At 32.2% G+C, this 22,478-nt stretch overlaps 1 protein-coding gene across 1 annotated transcript in view; it reads right to left on the bottom strand.

Moving 5' to 3' along the window:
* Window positions 1-22,478, bottom strand: part of LOC118193190 (uncharacterized) — a 101,232-nt gene that overhangs the window by 7,701 nt on the left and 71,053 nt on the right. The window contains exon 6 of the mRNA XM_035364240.2: window positions 1,796-1,860. Coding sequence (XP_035220131.2) covers window positions 1,796-1,860 — 65 coding nt within the window. The remainder of the gene's footprint in view (window positions 1-1,795; window positions 1,861-22,478) is intronic.

The raw sequence follows: 22,478 nt of genomic DNA, 5'->3' as shown, positions 1-22,478 counted from the left end.
AAATAGGTGTAAGTATAACAAAATAACTAATAAAATTTAGTGGAACACATTTGTAGTCGCTAATCTCATGATATACTGCCAATAGTGTATAGTGGACACTAGTTAAGCTTTACAACAATAGCCCCAAATTTAAAGGTTTTTCTCGTATTGCAAACAAAAGGCAAAATTTTCGAATTAATGTAATTTGTGAAGAAATCTGGAGAAGTAATAAATGCAAATGATATAACAGAAATTTCTCATTGCAATGATAATGCCCCAATCATCAAACAATTAATGGACAGTGAAATTTTAGCATGGTTCTAAATCCAGAATATATCACTACCAATAGTAAAGAAAGTGACAAAAGATGTTGACAACAAAAAAAAAAATGTGATTGACATTCTCGATACAGCAGTTACAGGACTTGAACAATGTGGTTTTGTAACTGAACGTGAAATGATGTTTATTTATAGAATTAAAGAGAAAATATTAGCATAAAAGTGACATAACTTAAAGCAACTTACATTGAAAGAAATAATTAAGATACAATAACATGCCGAACAAATATTAACTTAGAAGACAAACAAAAAAAATCAGCGTTATATTTTCAAATTTTCGCAGTTGAAAATATAACACTGATTTTTGTTGTTTGGCTTCTAAGTTAATTGAAAGAAATGTTTAATAAAGCAAGAAAATAAATACTGAGATTTTTTTTAAAATAGAAAATTCTGATTATCTTACAAAGTCATAATTGATAGTTTCATATTTACAGTTCTATAATTTTTACGTCATCTTAACTAGATTTAAACAGATAATCTAATATTCAGAATCACTGGAGACCTGATGAGTCCAGAGCTTGAATTTTGTGCTGCACAGGTAAAATAGTGTTACGAAATGTACAGGCGCGGTGTGATGGCTTCCCCGCAAAGCAATTTTGGGGTTGCCATGTTTGGCGGAGGGTCACCCATTTGGCGACAAGGTTGGCAATGTTCCATGGATGGATGAAGAGCCTTCCGGGGTGAGTTCTTGCCAGTTTGGCCCAGAGTGTTCTCGAGCACGGGCTGAGAGCTGTATGGACCCTGCTGGTTCGCAGTCAGTTGGTGTGTGTGTGCCTCGTCTAGCGAGCTGATGGTCAGTCATTGAGCGAGTGTCTCGAAGTGTAGCGCCGAGATGGTCGTCGTGTGCATCGCGAATTAGTGCATCATCGAGTTTTGTCTTAGACTGTGCTGAGTCGAGAGCTATACTCTTGTGTCTCATCAAGTGCATCGCGTGAATAGTCTCGAGAGAGTGTGTGGAGTTCCGAGAATGACCAAGTAGAGTTGGGAGTTGTACTCGGGTGCTTTGCAGTGAAGCTGATAGCCTGAAGGCTGTGTCGCTGATTGTTCCAGCGACTGTTTGTAGTAGATCCTCGAAGACTGTAAAAGTGACTTTGGAGCTGTCCTGATTAAATATTGGCCCAATAAAGTGTGTTTCGATACTTCATCAAGTGTCGTCGTTATTCACTCCAAATCTACGAACTCCGTACGAACGTGAAGGAAGAAAATAATGTAACAATAGTAATAACAGTTACTGGTGTTAGTATTGAAGACAATTATTTGATAAAATTGAATAAGCTTTTAAATTGTAGATAGTTCCACATAATCTCATTAATATGAAGTGTATATTTTTACATTTTAAATATGTATTAGTTATTCATAAAATAACAGTAATTTTATTTTTATAATTGCAAAATTAATAATACTCTGTACTAAAAAGATTTTTCAAACTCCTGTTACATAAGATAAGATAAAATAAAAATAGATATAAATTTCCTTACTAGTTCTTTTAAATTAGTACAATATAACTTCAGTATGGGTAGCAGAAGACCATACGGAAGTGTTCCTAAAATTAATAAAAAATACAAAGCAATTAATTATTGACTTACTCTTGCATATTTTACATAACATTTTATTCTTTTATGTATAACTTTACATGCAGAACTGGTGTTGGCAACAACTATATTCACTTCCTCATACATTTGGCATATTTCATAAATGGATTTTGTATCATAAGGCAGGGATTCTCAACCTTTTTTGTCCCATGCATGTCTTTCACATTGCTAGATCATACTTCCCCCCCAATTCTTTCTCAAAACTTAAAAAAATATGTATACATTTATTTAAATTTAGATTATTTTTTAATGTGTTTTATAAATTAAACAAGAAAATGTTGAAAATACCAAAACTTGAAGAAAAGAAGTTTTTATGCTTATAAAATAAAACTAAATGCTTAACAGGCAAATAAAAGGCTGACCTCATTCCCCCTTTTGGTTGAGAACCCCTGCTATAAGGAATATCTTTTTATGGTTTTCATAATATTTATGCTATTTCATAATATTTATGCTATTTATGTGTAGAAAAACAGCAAACTGTTCTGTAACTGCAGCCACATAAATAATTTGTTTGAATTCATACTTCCGAGTAAAAATTCAGGCATGAGTGCATTTAAGAAAACAATAGCAAAATTTAAGTTTAATTTTAAAAAAGTATTTCTTTAGTTACCCTGTATCACTAAAGCCAGGAAATGGTCTGTAAATTTTATAAAATATTATATATGCTACGTGGAACATCTGTAGTCAATCTGTCGAGCCTTATTTTAGTAAAAGTAGCATGTGTATTTAAAATTTTTTTTTAAATTCCAAAATCTTCATTATTATTATTTTTTTTCTTTTAATATGCAAAGTTTATGCTAGATTTAGGGTACTTCAGAAAATGTGACAACACATATGAGAAACACATACATACATATAAATATATATATATATGTGTGTGGGCAAATGGTGAGGCTATTCCATTACACGTTCTGGCAGATGGTTGACGAAGCTGGGATGATTGAAGGACGGAGAAAAATGACGACTCAGGACTTTTCACTTTTCACAGCAAGCATATCTTTATTTTAATTTAGAACAGATGACTTTTTCCAGATGAAGTTAATCAAATAACTTATTCAGTAATTGAACTATTAGATACGACTGACTTTAATACGTCATAACGTTCTAACAAAGAAAGAGGAGCATAGCGGAAGCGTTAGGAGGACGAAGGCAAGAAGGCATCTGTGTAGGAGAACTCATGACGCAGCATTTATATGAAAGGTTATGTAACAGAGTAGCTTCTAGAAAAACGTAGAAAAACTTATGACGCAGCATTTATATGAGGAGGTTATGTAATAGGTGCGAATGTTCAAGAAGGTACTGGGTTAGGGGACGATCCTGAATTGCAAAAAATTAATTAAAGGTTGATGGTTCGCAAAGAGCAAAGCCATCGTATTTTTTTTATATTTTACATCTCCCCCCACCCACCCCCACCCCACCCCGTCAAAAGGAAAGGCCGGGGTGAGAAAAGCATTAGTACAGGAGTAAAGCAAAAGTATGAGAAAAGACATGAAAACATCCAGGACATAGCATACAAGCTTTAACTATGGCCTATCATAGTTCATGACTTTCTCATATAAAATTTTGACTTTATAGCATATGAAATTTTGAACATTAAAACAATGAGTTATAAATAAATATACAATATATGACTAATTTTAAGACTATAACATAATAAATATGGAATACTAATAAATAAATAAGTTATAATTACAAAAGTCCTCAATTTTGTTAAAAATGTCCATTTTGTTTTTTGAAAGTCCTTTTCATAAAAAGAGTTCAAATAGAATGAAAATATCTGGTAAAATCTCGAAATGCCAGATAGTCCACAAATATGATGCATGTTGATAGTTCACAAATATGATGCTTTTTTTTTTTTTTTTTTTTTTTTTTTTCCCCCACTGAACATGTTTTTATAATAATAAGCTTTTATTAGAAAATATGTTAAATTTTTCTTCCTTCAGATAAAACTTAGAAAAGAAATAGATTATACAATTTATGAATAATATATTATGTGCATTTTTTCCTCTCATCGTAGGCAATTAAATATTGACATATTTTACACTTCAATACAAAATGTTATAATTATTCAAAAAACAATTCAATATAAATAATACAATTATACACTAGAACATGAACACTTTCACTTTAAAACTATGGCATGTTCTCGCCAACAGATAAGCATGATTACTTGCTGATGGTTGGGGGGTGCTAGGTACAAATATCGAAAAACCTCCGTTGCCTAATACAAGGTAACTGGTTTTTTGGCATTGTACATTACCTCAAAGTGGTTTTAGAAAAATAAAAGATCATATAAAATCAAAATTATAAGACAGATAACTTGTATAATCAAGTTAACGTCTTTTTTATAATTCTGTAAATTAGAAACAAATATTATCCTACAATAAGAAGAAAATTTTTGCTACAAAATAATTCAAATTATGTGAAAAATATAAAAGGTCAAGATCGGGAGAATAATTTGTCATAGTCGGGAAAATAACTTGTCATAATTAGGGTTTAAGTCTAAATCAGGTATTAAATGTCATAATCAGAAAGATTTTTAATAGAGAATTTTGAAAAATTAATTTTAATTTTGAACAGAGATAGGAATTCTACTATTTCTGACAGTTAACTTAAACTCACTTGCTGGATTAAAAAGTCTTAATCTAGTTGAATGAACAATTTCTGATTTCTTTTTAGTTAAAGGATTAGGTTTATCAATTTCATAACTAACTTCAGAATATTGTTTTAAAATTTTATAAGGTCCTGAGAATGGAGGAGATAATTTACGTGTATTAGGGTATTGAAATTCTTCATACATTACTAAATCACCAATTTTAAAATTACTAGGTTTAAAATGAGTATCATATCTTTCTTTATTTACATTATGATAATCATCAGATCTCTTTTGAGCTATTTTTCTAGCTTCTTCTATTGACGGATACAATTCTTGATTTTGAATTAAGGAATCATAAGGTAATTTTCCATACATTAAATATGATGGAGGGAATTTTGTTACAGAATGAGGGGTATTATTATACTCTTCAGTTACTTGGGGTAATAATTTTGTCCACGCTATATTACCTTGATAAGAATTTAGTTTACATTTTAATCTAGTTATAATAGTTTGATTAACACGTTCAATTTTACCATTAGTTTGGGGTCTATTTGCAGTAGTTAGCAATTGTTTTACATTATGATTCCTTAAAAAGTGCTTAAATTTTGAAGATGTAAAAGCTGCGTTCCTATCACTTAAAATCTTTTTAGGGACCTGAATTTGGAAAATTTGTTTTAAGCAATTTATATAAGTATCTGTAGTTACACCTTTAGATGATAAAGTCCAGATATATCTAGTTGCATGATCAATAATTATGTGAATATACTTTTTCGTAGAATTATAATAATTTAAACCACCTACAGTATCAATAGATAATATTTCGAAAGGTTCACTAACTGATGGTAAATTTTGCATTAAACCAAATTTCTTTTGTTTACTTTTCTTATTAAACTGACATACTTCACAATGTTTACAATAATTTCTAACATCTTGAACAATTCCTGGCCAATAATATTGCGGGGATAACAAATTTAGCATAGATGATACACCAATATGACCAAATTGTATATGGGCCTTTTCAAGTAATTTCGTATGTAGAGACATGGGTATCACAATTTTGTACAATCCCTATTTTTTGATAGTTAAGACATCATTCATTTTCTTATACTTAGTATTACAAACATTATCTAAATTTTGATATTCTTTTATTTCTTCTAATGATAATAAATTAACCTGCAATCTTAAATGTTGACACATAGGATTTCTAGAGAGCATGTCAGCTTCAACATTAGTAGATCCTTTTTTATATTTTATGTCAAAATCATACATAGATAATTTTAAAGACCACCTAAATAGACGACCTGTAGGGGTTTTTATATTTTTAAGCCAAACTAAAGCAGCATGATCAGTATGTACAGTAAAATGGTTACCCTGTAAATAATAATAAAATTTATCAATTGCATCAATAATAGATAAACATTCCAGCTCAGTAATGGCATAATTTTGTTCATAAGATCTTAATTTTCTAGAATGAAAAGCAATTGGATGTAAACTACCATCAGGATGTTCTTGTTTTAAAACAGCACCAGCAGCTTCTTTGGACGCATCAACAAATACATGACAGGGATATTTAGGATTAAACAAAAAAATAGGTCTAGAAATCAATGCATTTTTTAATTTTTGAAAAGCTTTTTGACATTCATCAGTCCAATTATAAGGAGTATCTTTCTTAAGTAAATTTGTTAATGGGGCTCTAATTTTAGCATAATTTTGAATAAATTTATGATAAACATTAATACTTCCTAAAAATCTTTGTGATTTTTGATATTTTTAGGGGGTTGCAATTTCTTAATAACCTCTATATTTGCATTACTGGGCTGGTATTTACCTGCTTGAATTTCATATCCTAGAAAATTTATTTTTTCTTTAGCAAAATTACATTTAGATTGTTTTAATTTTATATTCTCTTTCTCACATATATCAAATATTATTTTAAGATGATTTAAATGTTCACCAAAATTTGGAGAAAATACTATAATATCATCAAAATAATTTAAAGCAAATTGAATCTGATATTTGTTTAAAATTTGTCTAACAGCTTGTTGGAAAACAGCTGGGGAATTTTTCCAACCAAAAGGTAATCTAGTAAACTCATACAGTCCAAAATTTGTAGTGAATGCCAATTTTTCAGTATCCTTTTCATTTAATTTTATGTGCCAATAGCCTGATGCCAAATCCAATGTAGATGTTAAATAAATCGATGTCATATGAAGAAGCAAGTCGAAAAATAAGAAACGTATCTTTTCACATTTTTTTATTGAAACTTAACAACACGTGCACAACATTACATCGGCATCCATAGCTCGCACACAGAGAAGAGAGAACTTGGTGTTGCCAATACGGTAAATATAAATGTACCAAACTAACACGCCTCCTTACATTTATATTTACTAATTACAAACAAACATAGATATAAGCAATCTTTTCATCTTTACCATTTACAATTAAACAATTAAGCATAGATATAAACAATAACATTCAACACTTAACACAAATTATTTTTAAAAAAAGTTTCTTTCATTAACTTAAATGTTAAAATCAAAGTTAAACACAATTTAGTTTACATAAGGACATTACCAAAATCTATTTCATTTCAAGCAAATATATTTAAATAAACATCACTTAAATAAACAGTACACAAAATTTATTTCAATTTCAAACCTTCCCTAAATTTCATAAATTTAATTTTTCCTAAAGACTTAGTAAACATATCTGCAATATTTGATTCTGAATCAATCTTTACAATTTCAATTACTCCATTTTGAACATTTTCGTGAACATAGTGATATTGAACTTCTATGTGTTTTGAATTTTTAGTGAAGTTCCCATAATTAGCAATGGCCAAAGCTCCTGAATTATCTTCATAAATTTTAATGGGGTGAGTTATATCAGCAAAAACATCATTCACAACATTTTTCAAGAAATTAATTTCTGTCACAGCCTCAGATAGAGCAATATATTCGGCAAAAGTCGAAGATTTTGTCACACAATTTTGCTTTTTGGATTTCCAGTAAATTGTATTACCAAATAATTCAATAACAAACCCAGTAGTTGACTTTCTGTCAACAATATCACCTGCCCAATCAGCATCAACATAACAATTCATAATATCAGTTTTAAGATTTTTACTACAGGTTAATTTTAGATGTTTTGTTAAGTACAAATACTTTAAAACTCTCAAAGCATATTTGAAATGTGTCTCATCATAACAATTTTGAAATCTACTTAAATAATTTATGCTGAAAGATATGTCTGGTCTAGTACCATGACTAATATACAAGAGTGCTCCTATTAGATTTTTATATTTGACATTTTGATTTAAATTAGATTGGCTTAGTTTAAGATTAGTCTCCATTGGTGTATCATAAAGCTTTGAATTTTTAATACCATACAGTTTAGCTAAAGATTCAATATAATTTTCCTTACTCAGTGTTAAGATATTACTTTTCTCATTATCATATTCAATATCAATTCCAATGTAGCTTTTTACTTTATTTAAATCCTTCATTTTAAATTTTTTATGAAGTTGTTCCTTAATATCATTAATTACCCGAGTATCTCTGAAACATATCAACAAATCATCAACAAATAAAAGAATATATACAAATACATCATTTTCAGATTTTACATAAAGACAATAATCATATTTACTTCTACGAAATCCTAAACTCTCAATATACTCATTAAAACACTCATACCAAGCACGAGGGCTTTCTTTCAACCCATATAGTGCTTTCTTTAATTTATACACTCTATTCGAATTATCATTATAGCCTTGTGGCTGTTTAACATAAACCTCAGACACAACATAACCATTTAAAAAAGCAGTCTCAACATCCATTTGATGAATATTTAAATTATACTGACAGGAATATGAAAGTAACAATTTTAAGGTTTGCATCTTGATGACAGGGGAGTAAGTGTCCTCAATACTATCTTTTTGCTGAAAACCTCGAACCACTAATCTAGCTTTAAAAACATTACCTGGTTTTCTTTTGAATACCCACTTCACATCTAGAATTGCTTTAGCCTCTGGTTTAGTCACTAGTGTCCAAGTGTTATATTTAACAAGACTGTTCATTTCACTGTCCATTGCCTCTTTCCAATGTCCAGCCTCACTGCATGTTGTCGCCTCCTCAAAGTTACCAAAGTAGCATCACAAAAATTTGCACTAACACAGTAGTACCCGAATTCTTCATGAAATCGAACTGGTGGTTTGATTTGCCTTCTTGGTCTCATTCCACTTTTTGTTTTATCTTCATTTATCACACTGTCCTTGGAGTTATCATTACTCGATTCACACGACACTTGTTGAGGTTCATTTTTCTTATTTGTATCATCATTCTTATCTTCATCATCACAACCTACACACATTATGTCTTCTTCAATAATATCAACATGTCTGGCAACTATTATTCTGTTATTCATCAAAACTCTATATCCAACTTCTGTATACCCAAGTAAAATTCCAAATTCAGCCTTTTTATCCCACTTCGACTTTCTCTTTTCTTCTGGTATTCTTACATACACTCTACTTCCGTATAATTTCAATTCATTAGCAGATGGTTTCCTATTGAAAAATATTTCATATGGTGTCTTCTTTATAATAGTATTTGTTAATGTCCTGTTTTTCAAATAAGCAGCAGCTTTAATTACTTCAGGCCAGTAACGTCTGTCAACTTTTGCTTCGGCTAAAAGACATCTTGCCATATCCATTATAGTTCTGTTGTAACGCTCAGCAGTACCATTTAATTCGTGTACATATGGTGGGCATGACTTTATCTTGAAACCTTTTTCTCTTGCAAATTTGTATATCTTGCTATTCATATATTCACTACCATTATCCCATCTTAGTTCTTTGATAGTCTTCCCTGTTAAATTTTGAATTTCATTTACATATTCAATTAAGCAAAGACTTGATCCTTAGATTTGATACAATAAATTTTTGCCAACTTGCTATAATCATCAATAAAACTCACAAAGTATTTCTCACCATTACATCCAATTGTTCTGTGAGGTCCATTTACATCTGTATGTATAATCTCCAGAATATCTTCTGCTTTTCTTCTATTATTCTTGAATGGTAAATTGTGCATTTTATTTTCAATACATATGGCACAATTCATATATTCGGTTTCTATTTCTTTAGGGATTCCTTCTAATAGCTTATCTTTGCACATAATATCCAGATATTTAAAATTTACATGTCCAAATGATCGGTGCAATTTTTCTTTTAACGTTAACTTACTGTTGGTCAAATTTGCAAATATTTACTATTTTTAACATAACTCTTTATATAATCTTTCTTCTTTCTTTGCTATTGCTACTAATGAACCATTGACATCATATATTTTAGAGAACTTTTCTTTTGAAACTATTTTATGATTATCAGTAATCTTCGAATAACTTAATAAATTTGCTTTCATTTCTTTTACATAAAATTCATTCTTCAATGTTACGATAAATTCAGAGTTATATACAGGAAAAGAAACTATTATATTGCCAACCTTTGTAGCTTTCAAAATCCTTCCGTCACTGACTTTCACTTGAATAGGATCCTTCAAAGTGACTTGCTCTTTGAAATATTCATCACTGTTTATAATGTGGTCTGTGCATCCGCTATCCAGTAACCAATCGATTTCATTTTTATTTGTCACAATATTTGCACTGGAACTTGTCATGTTACTTTCAATAACAGTGGTGTGAAAACTATTGCCTTGATGAGTGTTTATTCTCTGGTTAGAGTATGCTCCACGTTCACGATGTCCACTAAAAGCATGACTACGTCCTCGATTGTTTGAAGAACTTTGACCGCGATAATTAGTGGAGCCATTACAACGATAGTTCCTTTGATGGACATGCCAACAATTCTTTTTAATGTGACCAGGTTTTCCACAATTATAACAGACATTCCCTTGTGGACCCAATTTGTTTGTTTCGATTTTGAACACATTTGATTTTTCTGCTGGTGCACAATCTTCATAATCATTTTTCTCTTCAAGTAATTTTGATTTGATTTTGCTCTTTAGGTAATCGACTGTTCTGTCCTTCTCTGGTAATACATCTATTAAGTCACCAATGTGACTGTAATTTGAAGGTAATGCTCTTAGCATATAGTTCAATTTTTCTTGTTCCGTCACGGTGGCGCCGGCATGTTTCAGTTCGTTCACATACTTCTCAAAATCATCAAAAAATATATTTACATCAGGATAATTTTTTAATTTCACACATTCTAAGTTATTTCGACAAACAATCTGTAGAGATGTTGAAGTTTTTAAATACATTGCATCAAATTTCGTAATTATATCAAATGCAGTCTCACACTCATGAATATATTCCAACTGCTTGTTTGCTTGCCGTAAATGTAATTTGTAGCTTGGATATCCTTTTCTTCCCATTTTTCCACGTCATCGTTTTCACTGACTTTTCGCTGAACCACATCTTTACACCTTTTAAATTGAAAAAATTTCATCATACGCACTTTCCAATTAAAATAGTCCGAACCATCAAATAGCGGTATGCCGATATCGCTGCTTCTTGTACATGCCATTTTTACGCTAGTACCGGTAACTTTTAAAACAAATTATAACTACTAAATTCTTCATTTATATTCACAACCACGAGAACTGCTACCATGTTAAATAAATCGATGTCATATGAAGAAGCAAGTCGAAAAATAAGAAACGTATCTTTTCACATTTTTTTATTGAAACTTAACAACACGTGCACAACATTACATCAGCATCCATAGCTTGCACACAGAGAAGAGAGAACTTGGTGTTGCCAATATGGTAAATATAAATGTACCAAACTAACAGTAGAAAAGATTTTTGCATTTGTTAATTGATCTAAAACAGCATCAATTTTAGGAATAGGTTCAGAATCAGTTTTAGTAATTTGGTTAAGCTTCCTGAAATCAATACACAATCTGCTTCTGGACTGCTCATCTCACTTATAAGCTAAAGTTACAGGAGCAGCATAAGAAGGTTTAATGATTCCAGCTTTTAACAATTCATCTATTTGTTTTTTAATTTCATTATTAGGAGATGCTCTATATGGTCTATAGGCTATTGGTAATTCAGAAGTTAATGTAACTCTGGGAGGTTCAACCCTTATACAACCAACATCATATTTACTTTTTGCAAATATATGATTATAATCATTCAACAATTTCTGTAATTTATTATCAGAATTTTTTCTATTTTCAAAATAATTACCAGAATTTTTAGTACTAAGATCATTTTTACATACAAAATTTTCGCTATTATCAAAATATTTACTAGATTGTTCAGCACTAATATCATTTTTACATACATAATTATTTTGGAAAAACTTGTCTACTTTAACATTTTTACTTAACCTGTTTTCCAAGCTGATACACTTCATAATTATGAAAATTCAATTGTAATTTAAATAATGAAACACATGGTGATGAAAGCAATAAATAATTCAAATTTGAATCTACTACATAAAATATCACATTATTTTCTATTTTACCTACTTTACACTTTATTTTGATTATTTTCTGTATATGAACTTGACTAGATATTGAAAATATTTTATCATGGGATTTCACTGAAATTTCTCTAAATTTATCACCAATTTTGTTAAAAATTTTTAACGGTAAAACGTTAATTTGCGATCCCGTATCAATAATACTGGGAATTTTTTCCTGTCCAATTTGGACATTCACTTTAAGTAATATCATTTTTTAACTTCTCTTTTAGGAACCGTGTTATAATTAATAGCAGGTAATTGTGGATATCGAATTGGCCGATACGCATACTGTTGAGGTCGGTATTGCACATGTTGATAATTAAAAGGTCTCACACTACGAAAACTTTGATAAGGAGTGGCTTGCACTGGTCTGGGATAATAGCACCTCGGAACAGTTTGCCTTGGAGAAACAAATTGGTAATTACTATTTCCTAGACCATCCAACGGCGCAAGAGTAATCCAGTCTTTCGGTGTGTCTATTTTTTGTTCCAGTCTTTATCTAAACAATCGCGTAAATAGAGGGCTAAAGCCTCTCCTCTAATACACTCTGAAAAAAAAATTTCTTTTCCTTTTCTGGAATGTTCTTCGCGGCACATTTCTCTTCAAACAATAGAAGATATTTGTCTATTGGAAAATTTGTACTTGTGCCTTCAAAAATAGGGAACTGAAATTTCACTGTATCCACAATAGCTACAGATTCTTGCTTATCAGTTGACATTTTTGCCGTTTTTTAGCGTGTTAGCATTCCAATCACAAAATCTTAATTTAAGAGTTCGCATACACATCAATTTGAACACTAAAATCAATCACTTTAGAAGCACATGATAAAACGCATAACTTTGGAGACGAGGGAAAGCACTTGAGAATCGCGGGAAAAGATGCACAAGCATCAGACGATCACACACTGTTGAATTTAGAAGCGGGTTATAAATAAATCCAGGAGCTTTTTTCCCATGTAGAGGATATATCCTACCAGCTAATTAATAACTATAATGTTTTCAGTTATTCCAACACATCTAAGGTGAATGGTGAGGCTATTCCATTACATGTTCTGGCAGATGGTTGACCAAGCTGGGATGATTGAAGGACGGAGAAAAATGACGACTCAGGACTTTTCACTTTTCACAGCAAGCATATCTTTATTTTAATTTAGAACAGATGACTTTTTCCAGATGAAGTTAATCAAATAACTTATTCAGTAGTTGAACTATTAGATACAACTTTAATACGTCATAACGTTCTAACAAAGAAAGAGGAGCATAGTGGAAGCGTTAGGAGGACGAAGGCAAGAAGGCATCTGTGTAGGAGAACTTATGACGCAGCATTTATATGAAAGGTTATGTAACATAGTAGCTTCTAGAAAAATGTAGAAAAACTTATGACGCAGCATTTATATGAGGAGGTTATGTAATAGGTGTGAATGTTCTAGAAGGTACTGGGTTAGGGGACAGAGCAAAGCCATCGTATTTGTTTTATATTTTACATATATATGTATGATGGTGTTGCTGCCTTTAACTGTAATTGCACCAAATTTGGCGATCTTACAATTCAAACTGAATGCTGCCAACTAGACGGGAAAATTGTGAGTTCGTTTGTCAGCAGACACCAAGTCGCATCGGTGTCAATTGTCGAGAACTTTGGTTCTAAGTAATGTATCACGTATATTATTGTTGAGTTTTAATAAAACTACTAAAAGACATTATCGCCTCATACAGTCCACATTTCGACATAAACATTTTTTGGTCCGGCGAGCTGGAGCTTTTAATCGGCTCGTGAAGATTTTGTGTAGAACTTTAATTTTGTTAAGAATTCCCTGTCTCATTGGATATGGATGAACTTTCGCTTTGTTGAGAATTCTTTGTCTTTGGATATCGTAATATAGTGATCAGCTTGTTGTTACCCTGAGAAAAATGGGTAAGTGAACTTTGATTCTACTGTTTTTAGTTAAGAACTGTATAATTTAAGCATTTGAATCATTGCATTTGTTTAATTTATATATTGCTTTAAATTTCGAACTGTCTGAAAAATTGTTTATTTGACTATTCAATATGGAAATAGAAAAAATAAAGAAAAAATGGCATCTTTGCAAACTATTACTACGAAGGTATTAGATAAACACCAAATCGAAACTGAAAATTCAAATCCAAGCAGTGACGTTATTGAAGAACTACTTGCTCGGTTAGTAGCTAAAGAGCAAGCCTTATATTTAGTAGACAGCGAAATAAAAAAGGTTATTGCGATTGATGATTTGGAAGATGAAATTAATAGAACAGAACAGTATAAAGAAAGAATAATTCTTTTAAAAACGCGAAAGCAGAGACTGTTAAGAACGTTTTTAAGACAGCAACCAATAATCGAAAGTCAGAATTATTCAACTGTTAAAGATACTGGGAGCAGAATTAAATTACTGGATATACCTTTGCCAACATTTTCTGGCCAATATGAGGATTGGAACAATTTTAAAATTCAATTTAATACCATAATTTCTAACAATTCTCAACTTATCGGAAGTTGATTAGCTTTATTATTTGAAATCATCTCTATGAGGTGTAGCAAAACAGATTGACACAGAAGATGAATCCTTTCAATCATTATATAAAGCATTAGAAAATCGCTTTGAAAATAAGCGCTTAATTGTTGACAGACATATTAACTCCATTATAAACATGGAAAAAATAAATCATGAATCGGCGGTTGAGCTTAGAAAGTTAGTGGATAATATTTCTCCAATAATTACAGCTTTTAAGCATTGGAGCATTGAAAGCATACGTTTTTGGATCTTGTACTGATAAATTTAATTTACCCTAAATTACATAAGGAAAATCGTAAATTATTCGAAATGAGTTTGAACACTACTGAGCCTAATTGGGCAGACTTTATCGCGTTCCTTGAAAAAAGATGTCAAGTTCTTGAAAACACAAAATTACCAATTCAAATTCCAAATCTTTAAATATCAAGGCAAAGGGATTTTTAGTTAATTCGAAATGAACTTTGACCAACAATTGTAAGTAAATTGACACATGAAATTTATATGCGTGATGAATTTAAAAATTTATCTGTAAACAAGCGTTTAGAGACTGTAAAAAAATTTGATCTTTAAATTAATTGCCTTAAACCATCGCATAAAGTGACAGAATGCAAATCAAACAGTTCGTGCAGTTTATGCAATTCACGCCATCATAGCCTGCTACATTTTCCTCAGCAGAAAACATTTGCCATCTAAGCGCAAAAGGAAATTCAAAAGGATTCCCGTGCTCCAGATTCCCCCCCCCCCCAACCGGAAGTAGCTTCACAGATGTCTTCGCTCACCACCTCCTATGCTCGAAAGAATTTCGAAATTGTTTTGCTGGCCACAGCTGTAATTTATATCAGGAACAGAGACGGTGAACTTTGTCCTTGCAGAGCTATCATTGAAAGCGGTTCGATGTGTAACTTCATCACTGTTGAATGCTCAACCAGACTTCGTTTAGATTGCGAGAAAATTAATGTTTCGGTTGCTTGCTTAAATGATAGAACCTTCAATATAAAACCAAAACTTAATGCTAATATCCTTAATAAAAAAGAAGAATATTACAGAAATTTGGAATTTTTAATAGTGCCTAAAATAACTAATATTACGCCTACCCAGAAATTGGATATTACATCCTTAGGAAATTTGAATTCTGATCAACTTGCTGTTCCTGAATTTTACAGACCTTGAAAGATTGATCTGCTAATAAGTGCTGAAATCTTTTTTGATTTATTAAAATGCGAAAAAAAATTGTTCTGAAAAACTTTGGTCTTATGCTTCAAAATTCAGTATTTGGCTATATCATCAGTGGGAAAATTGATAGCATTACGAAACAGGAAGATTCAGCATATTGTGGGTTAATCCAAGAATTGGATGATTTGAATCAAAGCATAAAGAATTTTTGGGAAATTGAAAGAATAAACAAAGATAAACCTGTGAAGAGTCCGGAAGAATTATTATGCGAAAATCACACATACTCTAGAGATGAAAAGTTATGTGGTCCAGATGCCTATGAAGAGCAAAGGACATTTACGTCTAGGAAATTCTAAAGATTCTGCATTAAAGAGATTAAATTCCTTATGGAGCAAACTGCTGAACCAACCAAAATTACTATCCTCGTATCAAGAATTTTTCAAGGAATATGAAGCTTTAGGCCATATGGAAGAAGTACATGAAAATGCAAATTTGGAACCATCATATTATATTCCGCATCATGGAATATATTGTCCAGATAAAATTCCGCATCATGGAATATATTGTCCAGATAAAAGTTTGACAAAACTAAGAGTCGTATTTGACGCTTTTGCGAAGACATCAGCTGGTACATCTTTAATTGAGCAGTTACTGAATGGAGACATAGTACAGAAAGATTTGTTTTCCATCATGATAAGGTTCAGGAAACACACTTTTGCATTCATTGCTGATATAGAGAAAATATATCATCAAATTTTAATAGATCCAGACCAGAGGAAATTTCAACAAATTCTTTAGAAGCTAAAAATTCCCAAGAAGAAATCAAGACATATCAGCTGAATACTGTTACATATGGCACTACTAATGCCTCTTTCCTTGCTACTAGAAACCTACGACAATTAGCTGAAGATGAAGGAAAGGAATTCCCATTAGCGTTTTCAATCGCACTTCAAGATTTTTATATGGATGATGTTCTATCAGGAGCAGAAGATTTAGAAAAAGGTAAAGAACTGCAAAATCAGTTAGTGAATCTCTTAAGTCGAGGAGGCATGAAGCTTCATAAATGGTTCGCTAATCACAGGAAATTGAATGTTAATACTAAGGCTGAAGATTATTCATTTTCCAATGAAATGAAAAATGAAACGGTGTTAGGTATTTTATGGAATACAGATTCAGATGTTTTCACATTCAATGTAACTACAAAATTGCATGATTACTATACTAAGAGACTTTTATCAGCTATTGCTTGAATATTTGATCCACTTGGTTTAATTGGACCAGTTATTACAAAAGCCAAAATTTTTATGCGGAAGCTTTGGCTTCTAAAAATTGGCTGGAATGATGTGCTTCCCGAAACGGAATCTCGTGAATGGAAGAATTTCATCACATCGATGTCTAAAATTAATGGTGTAAATATTAATTGAAAAATTTTGTCTAGCAACGCTGTTAAAATTGAATTGCATGGATTTTCTGATGCTTCAGAATTAGCTTATGGAGCATGCATTTATGTCAAATGTATATTACAATCAGGTTCCAGTTCAGTAGTTCTTTTGTGCAGTAAATCAAGAGTCATGCCGTTAAAATCAGTTTCTATCCCAAGACTTGAACTCTGTGGTGAAGTATTACCAGGGGCATAGCTAGAGAGGGCCATCTGTCCCTGGGCACAGAATCCAAGGGGTGCCAAACTGATGTTACGACATTTTAGAATTAAATGTTTTCCATCCTTGGCAAGCAGTAGGGGGCGCGAAATCTTCAGTTGTCCCTGGGCGCTGAGAACCCTAGCTACAACTCTGAGTGTTACTATCACAGTTAATGAATAAGGTGCAAAAAGCACTTAAATTGAATTTAAATAAGATATATATGTGGTGTGACTTATCTGTAGTTCTTGCATGGATTTGGAATTCTCCACATGTGTTAGAGACAGTTGTAGCTAACCGAGTTGCCAAAATTCAGCAACTTAGACACAAGTTTCAATGGCGATATGTGAAATCATAAGAAAACCCTGCTGACTTGATTTCCAGAGGTGTTAGCCCAGATCAAATTGAAGATCTTAAACTTTGGTGGAATGGACCTTCATGATTAAGAACAGAAGTAGTTGATTTGTCCCTAAGTGTGTCTCAGTCTGATTTAAATGAGATTTATTGCAAGGAACTAAAGCAGCTATCCAATCAAACTACTTCAGTAAATAATGACTCTCAACTTGACTTTAATTAAACTCACTTGCAAAACTTTCTAGTCGAACCATTAACTAATGATATATTTTATAATGTTCTAAATATTACAAATAACTATACTAAATTATTGCATATTGTAAGTTATATTTTCAGGAACCACATTTCAGGATCAATGGCCTATGTGATTAAGATGTGGAAGATGAGCGGGGATTCTCAGAATGTTCCCCGAGTCGGCAGACCAACGAAACTGGGAGATAGAGATCGACGAGTGCTGTCCAGAGAAATTCGGAAAACCCCACCCAACCGATGGCCCTCATCCGCGAGGAGTTTCAACAGGCATCCGGGAGTATTGTTTCAATGAATGCCATCCGTAAGGCAGCACATCTGCTTGGTTTTCATGGTCGTGCCACTGCCCATAAGCCTTTGATCACAAAGTCCAACCACGCTGCTTGGTTAATGTGGTGCAAAGCACATCGAAATTGGACCGTAGATCAGTGGAAACGAGATCTTTGGAGTGACGAATCAAGGTTCAGCCTTTACCGTTCGGATGGCAGGGTCTGGGTGTGGCGTCTACCTGGAGAACGTCTCCTGTCAGAATGCATTGTGCCAACAGTCAAGTTCGGCGGAGGAGGAATTATGGTCTGGGGGTGTTTCTCCTGGTATGAGCTGGGACCCTTGCTCCCCATTCATGGTAAGCTCAACTCCGATGCCTACTGCACTATTTTGGATGACAATGTGCTTCCTACGTTGTGGCAGTTTTACGGGTTGGACCCCCATTACTTTCAGGATGACAATGCCAGTTGTCATGTTTCGACGTTAACCAAGGCTTGGTATGGTGCCAATGGAGTTCATCGAATGTACTGGCCTGCCCAGAGTCCAGACCTGAACCCTATCGAAAACCTCTGGGAAGAGTTGCATTGCCGAATTCAGGGGTGCACTTCCCTGAATTCGGCAGGGAAGAAATCGGTGAAGGAACTTCTATGTCTTCTCCAAGCCGAGTGGAAGAAAATACCACTAGCTGTCATACAAAGACTTGTGGAAAGTATGCCCCGGAGGGTCCACGCTATAATTACCTCTCGTGGAGGCTCTACCAACTATTAATTTTGAATAGAGTTAGTTTTCCTTTTCTATCACAGGTGTCCAAATACTTATTGGTAGTCAGTGTATTATACCCGACATTGTGAGACATTTGAGACGAATGAGCGAGTCATTGAATGGATATTTTTCTACCGGAAATATTACCAAAACTCAGAGATGAATACTGGATCTATTTCTATTTGACTTAAATTTGATGGATGATAGTTATCTGAAAAATGATCAACTTTTTGAAATGCGAGCAAGTGGACTTGTTCAAATGGAATTCGAACAATTAGAATTGCAACAATTCTGGTGTTCACAGTTACAACGTTATCCAGAGTGTGCGAAAGGAACACTGCAGTTACTCTCACCCTTTGCTACCACCTACTTGTGCGAAATGGGATTTTCATTGCTTTTGCATATAAAAACTAAAGCGAGAAATCGCTTAAATGCAAGTGATGACTTACGCGTATGTCTTTCAAAAAAGGAACCTCGCTTCGCCAGAACAAACAACAACAGACTAGTCATTAATTAAAATAATATTGTTTTATATTTATATAAAATGTACAATGTTTTTCAATAAACAATAAGTTTCACAACAAAATGTATTTTTATAGACTAAAAAAATTAAAACACATTTTTCAATGGGGTGCGGGGATGTATTTTCAGATTCAATGGGGTGCGACTCGCTAGAAAGGTTAAGAAACACTGTAGTAGAGAACAGACTACATTATATAATCTTGTTAAGAACCCAGATGAATCTTTAGGAAATTACTTGACTTCTGAAAAAGTAAAATGGAACTTTTTGCCTCCTAGAGCTCCCAATTTTGGAGGACTTTGGGAGGCAGGAGTCAGATCATTTAAATACCACCTTAAACATATCATAGGGTAAACAAAACTTACGTATGAAGAATTTCTGACTGTGTTCAAATAGAAGGTATATTAAATTCTTAGGCCCATCACTCCATTACCGGCAGATGGCAATTGTATTGAAGCTCTAACTCTAGGTCATTTTTTTAATTTTTAGACCTATTACAGCAATTCCAGAACCAGAACTTCTAGAGAAGCCTGAGAATAGAATAAGCCACTGGCGAAAAATTACCAAAATTATCCAGGGTTTTTGGAAAAAGTGAAGTAATGACTGCTTAAATCACCTCCAACAAAGAAACAAGTGGCAGTTTCAAAAACATAATGTTAAAATTAATTCTGTAGTTTTGATAAAGGAGGATAATTTGCCCATTAAGAAATGGTTCCTTGGTCATATAGTAGAGGTTTTCCCTGGAACTAATGGCAATATAAGAGTAGTCACTGTTTGAACTTCAAATGGTCCCGTAACAAAATTATCTATTTTGGTGTAAACAGCTGAATTCTTGTGAACTTACAAATAGTGTAATACCTACATATATTTGTATTATTTAGCATGTATTTAGTATAATAAGTTGATTGTAATGTCATTATCATACATGTTTTATGCTATATTTCACAACCAATATTATGTATTTTTAAAGTATTTGTTCTTATAACTGAATTGATATTTTCTTGTATATTATTTGTTGAACGAAATCATTCAACGGAGAGCAGAATGCTGCTGCCTTTAACTGCAATTGCGCCAAACTTGGCGATCTTACAATTCAAACTGAATGCTGCCAACAAGGCGGGAAAATTGTAAGTTTGTTCGTCGGCAGACACCAAGTCGCATCGGTGTTAATTGTTGAGAACTTCGGTTCTAAGTAATGTATCACATATATTAGTTTTAATAAAACTACTAAAAAACATTATCGCCTCATACAGTCCACATTTCGACATAAACAGATGGTATAGAACTACAAGGTTGAACCCGTAATGAGGGGTAAGAATTTTGATGGTATAGAACGTTGAAATGCCAATCCACAATGAATAGGAAATTGGCAACCGAGGCAGATTAAATCTTCATTTTATTTCAGTAAATATCTTGCAGTCACAAACAACTTGGTGCATTATTTGTGCCTATTTCAAAATTTTACATTTTTGACAGCCTTGCAGTAAGAAAAGAGTAGCAAGCGGCAGTCCAGCTAGGCCAAAATGTAGAAAGCAAGTGAGCGTATTATGTTCAAGATGAAATCTTGATTCAAACTGAGGTAGTTTTAGTTCTCCATGCATATTAATTGGATAATTAATACTGCTGTAAAATTATTATTGGCTGTTTGAGTTTTGGTTCTACTTACATCATCAGAATTATGTTAAGAGTCATATGACATGGATTAATCTCGAAATGACATAGTGCAAAGAGAGATTACTATTTTTAGAATAGAGAATAGAAATTAATTTAAGCTGCTAATTTAAATGATAATTTATCTTTCACATATTCTTTATTTTTCTTACACACACTTATATATGTATATATACAGAGAGAGAAAGAGAGACAGAGCAACTTATATAAAAATTTCAGGTGACAACCATGTGAATTCAGAAAGATATCAGTGATATAGTAAGGCGCATTGCAGTAACTTTTTGGAACTAGCTGGATGACAATGGATTTTCCACAAACTGTCACTTTCTTAATTTAACTTTATTATTATTGTATCAAATACATTTTATGCTCCATTTACATAACATCAGACAGGATTTTGCTTATTTGCATAATTCTAGACTGGTTCATTTACATCTAAGAGTTGTCTGACAAATTAATCTAGTGATATTCGGCTATATAGTATTTTTTTTAATCTATCAATATTAAATCTATCATCTCTACAATTCCGAAGTCAATAAAATGTAGAAAAAATAAAAGAGCTAATGTAGAAAAAATAAAACAGAACTATTGGCAGAATAATAAAATATTACAGATTTAAATAACATTTGCAGTCAACAATGAATAGGTTTTTCATTTTCCAGATATGAAATAATAGGGTTGTAAGTATAGCCCAAAGTTCATCTGTAAGATTGTCTTAGATGTGGCCACGATGATGAACAAATTTCCAAAGTTGATCAAACATATCTATTTTGAAAAAGATTATCAACAGCACCTTTCTAAGCAGAAAATGAAATATCTCCATAACATCTATGTTGAATGGAAATGTATATAAGAATTTCAAATTTAAATATATATGTTCAAATGTTCTAAACCCAACAATTGTTCTGTAAAACGTATTGAGTTGGGGAGGAGGGACCAGTAACAGGAAATGAATTACGAAAAAAAAAAAATGTTTTATGAAATAGTTCTAAAGTATTATTTTTCATGATTAATAGTTAATATAAAGATTGTTCTTACAATATTCATCAAGCTCTTAAAATTTAAATGTCAAAATGCATTTTTAAACCAGATATAACTTGTCCTTTTAAAGATTATAGTGAAGATGTTTAAAATTATTCCACTACAAAATTTTCTTGTTCATGTACAAATGCACTTCAATTTCATGGAGAATTCATTGCAGATGCATGTTACTATTCTCTACAATGAATGTTTTCTTCCATGAGTATAGAATCAAAAGAATATCATTAATGTGATTGAAAATGTTGTCTTGGCTAGCAGCTTCTACCAACATG

This window comes from Stegodyphus dumicola, chromosome 1, assembly GCF_044657685.1.
Source record: "Stegodyphus dumicola isolate Sdum_Otavi_A_Nest chromosome 1, ASM4465768v1".
In the NCBI taxonomy this organism is placed as follows: Eukaryota; Metazoa; Arthropoda; class Arachnida; order Araneae; family Eresidae; genus Stegodyphus; species Stegodyphus dumicola.
The sequence above is the reverse complement of the archived record's forward strand: the minus strand, read 5'-3'. Positions and strand labels throughout refer to the sequence as shown.